The following is an 8,298-nucleotide window of genomic DNA, read 5'->3' on the forward strand; positions in this document are numbered from 1 at the left end:
ATAAAGTTAAGAAGAATAAAGTTGTTTGATCTTTTTTCAATCTAATAGGCAATCAATGTGCTAACGCACGCCGCCGACTGTTTGTCTCTAAGGCAAGCCGGTTTCCTTACGATGTTTTCCTTCACCGTTCGAGCGAATATTCAATGCGCACATATCACAGAAAGTCCATTAGTGCATCGACGGAGATCGAAGCTGCAGCTACTAGGCCAATGCTTTAATTAACAATAATTTCTTTAAGCATTACAAAGAAAATACGATTCAGATTGGCCTATATTTAACCATTACAGTTGCAAACTATCACCCAGAGGCCTGGGGGTCCATCACAAAACCATAATTTATTGACCACCTATATTTTTACGCTTTTTCTGGTGAAAAATAAATCATCTTTACAAACCAAGTATTACTCCTATATAATATATATATATTATTTTACCGGAATCTCGTTCGGAAAACCAATCATGAAACGGACTCAGAAATTGGTTCTGTCCCATTGCCCCATGGCTGGGTTACAGATCGTCACAAATATAATAAAATCAAACCTAAAATGGATAATTTATTTATCTTGCTCGGAAACTAATAATAAAACATACTCAAAAATGGATCTGCCCATGCATTACAATAATTAGTCACTATCTAACAAGGGTAAAGTCCAATTTAGGTCACAGTTCAATAAATAACGAAAATGAACAACCCAAATCATTAAACAACTATGATTTACAGGCCATTCCTGTCGGGCGAGGCATAAACTACGAATTACAGCTGTTTTCTCTATTTTTAAGTTGACACGTGCCAACGCCGGCGTTATGTAAATTAAGGTTGCCACCTACTCGTAAACTATTGGTAGTCAATGATCTGTTTTCTTAATTTCTGATTTATTCGAGAAAGTAAATCGGTTTTCTACCGGGAAATAGAGTGAGTTATAATTTTTAATCGGAGATTTCCATGACACTGAGTTCCTAGTAGCTTACATAAATATCTGCGTTCAGAATTAAAAAAATAATTATTATAATGCACACGCTAGCGCTAGATTTAAAGTAAACAATAAAATAGGAAAGATTTAAATATTGACTAATTTGCTTAAGTTGGCTTGCGGTTTTTTTTGTAATACCGCCCAGCCCACGGAAACCGAACACTAGGGGCAAAATAGTGGTCATGTGTATAACGATTCACTTTCTACAGGTTCAATCACTAACGTATTGAATCTAGGAGGGACAGAAATTTGACTTTACACCACAGTTTTACAAATATGTCTGTAATAAAAGGTCTGAAATTTGGTTTACATACTATGTCCACGTCTGTCCTAGTGACTGGCACTACGAAAGTGGCTTCTTTAAATTCGCGTCACAACTGACAACCACTTGACAGTTCAAAATAGTAATTTGACAGACGCGTTCTGAATTTAAATTCACGACATATGACAACCCTATCCAAATCACGGGTGTTTAACCTGTATTGTAAACTTTGCGTAAGGGTATGTGTATAAACATAATGAGCTTTGATAGTGTTGAAAGCAAAATCATGGTTCATGTCAAGCGATACCAAATTTGGCTGTTATAACAACGAATATGAATAATTACATAATCTATTTTATGTATTTACCTCATGAACTAAGATAGCGATAGACAAATTCCACAAAGATTTTATTTACCAATGAACCAACAAAATCCATCATGTTTTTTTTCTTACAAGGGTCGCCTGTTAAATATCGCTTGTTAGCGATAAGGCTGCCCAATGCATCCTTTTGCTAAAAAAATAAAAGGTACTAAGTATTTGAACACTGACTATTCAGTGCCTGAGACTGAATAGTCAATGTTTCTTTATAAAAATTACAAAGTATATATACGATTTCTTCGCATTTTATATAACGATCTTTAGGGCATTACCCCGACATTAACTAAGAAATCACGGTCTGCCGCTCATGGGAACATTACCTACATTGCAGCGGACATTCACCACATCTCAACATCATAAGCCTTAATTAGGCCTCATATATATATAGTCATAAATACAATATAATTACACACAGGTTAATCTTTGAAAAATTAGAAAATAAATTATAACTAAATCTAAATATTTTAGCCTATATTAAAAAAATGATAATACATTAACATTTTCCTTTCAAAATAGCCTCGAAGCCTTAGCAGTCAGCTTGCTTTTTCGGCGAAGAGATGGGACATCCGGCATGGCTTCACCAGAACGGGGCAAACGGGCTCCAGGCTCATCTGATGCTAAGCAATACCGCCCATGACACTCACATTGCCAGAAGACTCGTAAGTACGTTGATAATGAATGAAGTTAATGTTTGGTACACTCTTTTCTTGAGCATTCGGTTAAACGCAGAAGTAAGAAAGAAGTAGGTATGTAGGAATTGCTGGTCTAGCTGTTAAGCATTCCCTATTCGTTTCAGCCTGATGACTTCCATTGTTGAAAATTGGCCTATCCCCTAATTTTTTTTTCAGAACCAGGATTAAAACATTCCTTCATAATACTATACTACGTCTGATACTATCAAAATTACGTAATTCAATCAACCACTTTAAAGGAACCTATATGCTCGACCTTTATAACGCTGACATTTAGGTATTTACTCCTTCACACAAGGACATTTATAGCTATACCAACACGACTTTTAATCAGTCTTCAAAAAAGTGCCCAAGAATCAAGAATTTGAAAAGGAAACTCGTGACAATTAAAGTTCATGTAATTATAAACCTCATTACATTGGCAAAACAATTACCGTGATGCTATCGAAAAAACACTCACTCGGCGATAAAAATAACAATTAATTTCACCAGTTTCCATACAAATGAAGTGACGATAACTTAATCTATTTGGGACGATGGAGCTAATTCCTACTTTGGGGACATGCGAGAGTCAATATACCCGTTACCGGTTAGCGATAAAAATTTAAATTAAAACAGACTGTTGGATACGAAACTTCACTCAATAGAAAATAATACAATGCTTATATTTTATATTACCTACACATTTCTTTTTATATGGGGTAGTCCATCTATTAGCTGGTAGAAAACACTTCAACGGTCTCGCCATAGACGTTCGCAGCTCGAAATAATATATATATATTTATTTTACCAGTAGGTCTATTATACATCCCTGTACATAAGTATATATTTGAGTTCAACAGTTCTTGTAATTATGATTGACGTTGACGTAATCGTTATCGATGATATGCAAACAAATAGACCGTGAATATCGCGTCGCAGGCGCATCCATTGGAAAAAATTTAATAACTGTGACGACAGTGGTGGTAGTTAAAGATTGATAATGTACATTTTTGTCTCCTTCTGTCTAATTGTTCAAGCATTGATAAAAAGACTAGTTTTTAAAAATAATTTTAAGTTAAAGTTAAGTTAAGTTTAAAAAAAATATCTATTAATATATAATGCTACATTTTACAAGCCAAACTTTCTAAAATACATGACAATTATGTTAAACATAAATATTACGAAATATTCGATTTTACTAGTAAGTAATTTTTTTTTTTTTATTCGCTAACAACAAATCAGAAACGAAATACGAAATTCTTTAATATTACGTAAAATCGTCGCAACGTCACGAAGATGAGCAGCGTTTTTGTCGAAGAAAGGGGAGAGAGCGATTGAGAGAGTGAGAAAGGGAGATCGAGAAAAAATACACGCTATTGGTTGACGTATTCGTTTCTAGTTACATATCAAAACTTTAGTTGTCAATTCTGTCGCATAACATCTTGTGCCGTAAATGCACATTTTTGTTTATTTACATTATATTATATGCACGTAAACAGTGTGTAAACCATGTTAATATAGATATACAAATACATGGAGTGATCAAATACTGGTAGATGATCTAATGGGGCTTTTACCTTAGTAATAATTAATTTACAAAGTTTTCCTTCTGACATGTGTACTTTGTATGTACGCAATTTTTTATAGCATGGACACTCTCAATGCCAGAGGACTCGAAGGGCCTCTTAAGAATCGCTCTTGGGATTTCTTCGGACCTTCGTCGAATTGGTTCGGTAATACCTAAGTGGGCAGCTGGTTCCACATAGCGGTGGTGTACGGCAAACGGCTTAAGTGTTACATATTTCAATCGAAGCAAATAATTAAAGCAACTATCGGCACAAGTCAAACAGTCTAATTGTTGCATGCATGAAACACTTGACCGTTTAATTATAATTATTTTCGCCTATTCTTTCCTCTTAATAGAGCGTGAATCGTGTGTACTTGTTTGGAATACATTGTTTTAGCTTTAATTCACGCACAAGGCTTCATATAGAATTTTTTACCATTGTTAAAGTTCTTAAAACAAACAACTAATTCAGGATTTATCTGCTGTGCGGAAAGTGGCACTAGACAGGAAGAAACTGGAAACTTCGTTTCATACTTCAAAGCACAATTTGGGACGTAGAGCCAGCGGTGTCGTTACTTTAACAAAACATTTTAACAAATTATTTTTTTTTTTGCTACCAGTCCGCACCATACTTCGCGCATATAATTGTACAATTAAGATAAAAAAATACCGCTACCGAGAAAGCAATACTACCATACATACACTGGGTGTATCTTTTAATGCTTTTCAAGCAATTACTTGAGTATCCAAGAGCGTTTCGGTCACGCACGAAATCGAACTTCATAAATGGTTAATTTTGTAGGTTAACAAGGAAATGAGTTTAAATATTTATCTAGTAATAGATTTAACTGTAGAAATATTAGACATAGCATGTCGCTATCTGTAACTTCTACTTAACTCTAAACGTCTTAAGTTGTATTTAGATGTAGTATTGATTTTGTGTTGTTTTAAAATTAAAGCACTTACTTAACTTTATTAAATTCGTTTCCTACTATTTGAATTTTTCAAGAAATCGCTGTAAATTTTCTATTTTTTATTCATATGAGTATAGTGAGTCTATACCAAAATCAATGTTAAAACTGTTGATGACTTTTCCTATTTTATGTTTGTTTCTCCTTTACACAATTAATAAACACACATACTCGGCCCCACAAGCATGACCTTAGATTTTTTTACCTTATTTGCTGATAATTATTGCCTATAAATTACTTACAAATCATCCTTCTGTGCAAAAGACACTGAGATGCAGCATTAAAAGTTTAGACCTAGGGAGAGCGGATAGAAGATTTAGGGGAGAGGCCAATTACCATCAAAGGAAGTCCTCAAGCTGAAACGAACAAACATGGAATACTTCACGTTTGCCTCCTATTAGAAATGAATCAGTGGCGCTACAACCTCTTTAGGTATTGGCCTCGGATTTCTGACTCTGTTTCGTGATCATTTTTAAATCTAATAGGCAAGTAGGTGATCAGCCTCCAGTGCCTGACACACGACGTCAACTTTTTGGGTCGAAGACATGTCGGTTTCCTCACGATGTTTTTCTTCACCGTTCGAACAAATGTTAAATGCATAGAAAGAAAGACCTTTGGTGCACAGCCGGGGATCCAACCTCCGGTATAAGAGTCGCATGCTGAAGCCACTAGGCCAACACTGCTCTATTATATAATATAAATCAATGAAAACCTTATTGATTATGTATCAGTTTCGTATGCACATTGCATTCACGGGTAACAGTGTTTCTGTATTCAGCCAGCGTTAATTAATTACTTATGCGTTCAAAACATGCTATGGAGAATAAATTAACAGTTAACATAAATGTAACGCTAAAACAACGCAGAGACTCAGTGATGCCAACTTGCGGGTATTCCCTCTAAATTTAGGAATCATCGAAAGGTTTTTATGGGGTTCCTTTATTACAAAGGATTTGGGGGGGTACTTCATTCCAGATAGAAAATATAATAGAATCAAATGCAAATTGTAATTTAATCAAATCGACACAAAAAAATATAGTGGTTTTAATTGATATTTAGTGGACTTTGAAGTTGGTTCTAGGGGGTCATTCGGAGTATTCAGAATTGGAGTTGGCCGGGATTCTGTAACATCGAATATCAATAGCGATTGTACCTTGACATTTTTTTATATAATTCTAATGTAGTTTATATCTGTAGTGATTGCATCGCGTGTAATCGCGCAATCACTTGGCAGATACAAAGTACTGAAAAACATCGTCGCAGACTTCAGCGCCTAATTAATATCGAAGTATAATCTAATAGTCGATAACTCTTTCTAGTAGAATGTAGGTAGGTTTTAACCAATAATATATATGTTTAACCATAAGTACAACAGCAGTCAAAAGGGCCGGGTTATACACACATAATTTATTCGCATTATTTATTATTTTTACATTATTACTTATTACTTACCTGTATATAAACATATATAAATTATACACAAATAATAATTTAAAAAATTCCTATTTATTTGTATGTACATATTCAAGTTAATAACCACGTCTCGTGATACTGCTTGTCAAATTGTTTACCAATGCTGCTAAGGCTAAATTCTTAACCCTTAATACGCAGACCGTCAATATTCTAGTAACAACGCCTGGCGAACGTCCTATCATTTAACGATCGCTAATTAAAACAGTACCAGCTATTAATTTAAAATACACGATCGAAATCATTTAGCAGAGACAGTCATTATGATTCGTAGACTGAACCAGTATTACAACTAACTTTTCAGCTAAATTTATTATAGTGTAAAAAAAATGGTTTTATACATACCTACAATATGTATTGATATTTTTATTTCAGGTTGGAGACAAAGAACAGCCCGTTCAGTTTCTCTATAAAATTATTAACAAAAGCCCACAATGTATACGTTCCTAATAGGTTACTACCCTTATCCAAAAGCTAAATATGATATTGATCATAGAAAGAAGCACACCTTATGTTGTTACTCAATTCTAAGCATGTTCCTACTAAGGAGTAAAACAGTTGAAATCACCATACAATTTCAAAATACCGTAATTAAGCTGATAATATTTTTAAACTTGAGGAGCAACATAACAATTGTATATAAAACAAAATTACATATGAGGCAAAGCAGAATAAAAAATATATTAACCTAATAAGTAACATCAATATCAAAAAGCTTCAACTTAGGTCAGTTCATTAGGTGATAAAAATTGTTAATTACTTTTATATTAGTTTATGAAGATTAAGATAGATTAAGTCAAGAGTCAGACACTTAAGTTTATAAACTAATAATAATAGAATATATTATGATAAACTAGTGTACTAGCATAAAAATATTTTTTTTTGTGTCACAAATTTCATTTCACTTTAAACTACCACTAACTACAGTATATTATAATTATTTTAAGAAGATCAAATGGTTTAATGACTAAATAAATTGAAGAAGCAACATCAAAATCACATATACATATCTATTACTCTGTTTTATCATTGTTTAAGTGGAGATGAAAAACAAGAACTTCAGTCATCTCTCTAAATCCACACGCCAAAGCCCAAGAAAATATTTCCGCTATTTTGATTTCACTAATTACAAACATTTCGTTCAATACGAACGATTTATCAGGACAAATTAGAAAATGTGGGCCGGCCGCCGCAACCACAACGAACGGTGAAACGTAAGATGCTGATTAAAATGAAATGACCTACCTTCATGTCTGCCACTATTTGCTGGTAAAGACTCCACAAGGGAGAACAGTCCTTCTCTGTAGTCCCCTCCATTGTCAAAATGCTTAAAATTTCACCATGAAATCACTGAAAACACGAAACACTAGACAAGCACATAACACTGAACATTAAAAATCGTCATCGCGAAAATCGGACAACTGTTGCATTTTCACAAAGGTAATTGTTATCTTTAACACTTCCTTCCCTTAACTACATCGCACTAAACAATTCAAGACAAAAGAGAGGTAGGAAAAAAGATTTTCAACAAATCAATATTTATAAACAAGGATATTGTCAATGGAGTCGAACCGATGGTGGAATATGTTTACCCAGCTTTTTAGTATGTAAACGAAATAACCAACATCTAATTATTTATTTTCTTATTTATAAGAAACAAATAAATTATATCAAGATTTCAGATCTACTTTTTCCATTCACAAAAATAATTAGGAGAATTAGACGCGCATGAAATACGTTCGCCTCGACCACAAACAACACATACTAACGAAAATTTTAGTATTGTCGATTACAATTTACATTGCAGGCAAGTCCGAAGTTAGTAGCGAGTGCTGACTGCTGAACACAGACTATACTTGACGGCTGAAGGAATTACAATGGGTAGAAATAAAGTTGACATTTTCTCGATTACTGGATTTTTTTTTACTATAATTTTTTACTTCTTTTAAAAAAATGGTTTAAGTTAGTATTAAATCAGTCTCACTAAGACGTAATTTTAAATATG

The 8,298-nt window shown here is 33.7% G+C and overlaps 1 protein-coding gene across 5 annotated transcripts in view; it reads right to left on the reverse strand.

Moving 5' to 3' along the window:
* Window positions 1-8,064, reverse strand: part of LOC111000007 (protein MTSS 2) — a 122,815-nt gene extending 114,751 nt beyond the window's left edge. For all 5 annotated transcript variants that reach the window (XM_045632229.1, XM_045632231.1, XM_045632230.1 and 2 more), the window contains exon 1: window positions 7,539-8,064. In XM_045632229.1, the coding sequence (XP_045488185.1) occupies window positions 7,539-7,610 (72 nt within the window). In that variant the 5' untranslated portion in view covers window positions 7,611-8,064. The remainder of the gene's footprint in view (window positions 1-7,538) is intronic.
* Window positions 8,065-8,298: the final 234 nt, after the last annotated feature.

Source organism: Pieris rapae, chromosome 18, assembly GCF_905147795.1.
Source record: "Pieris rapae chromosome 18, ilPieRapa1.1, whole genome shotgun sequence".
Classification (NCBI taxonomy): Eukaryota; Metazoa; Arthropoda; class Insecta; order Lepidoptera; family Pieridae; genus Pieris; species Pieris rapae.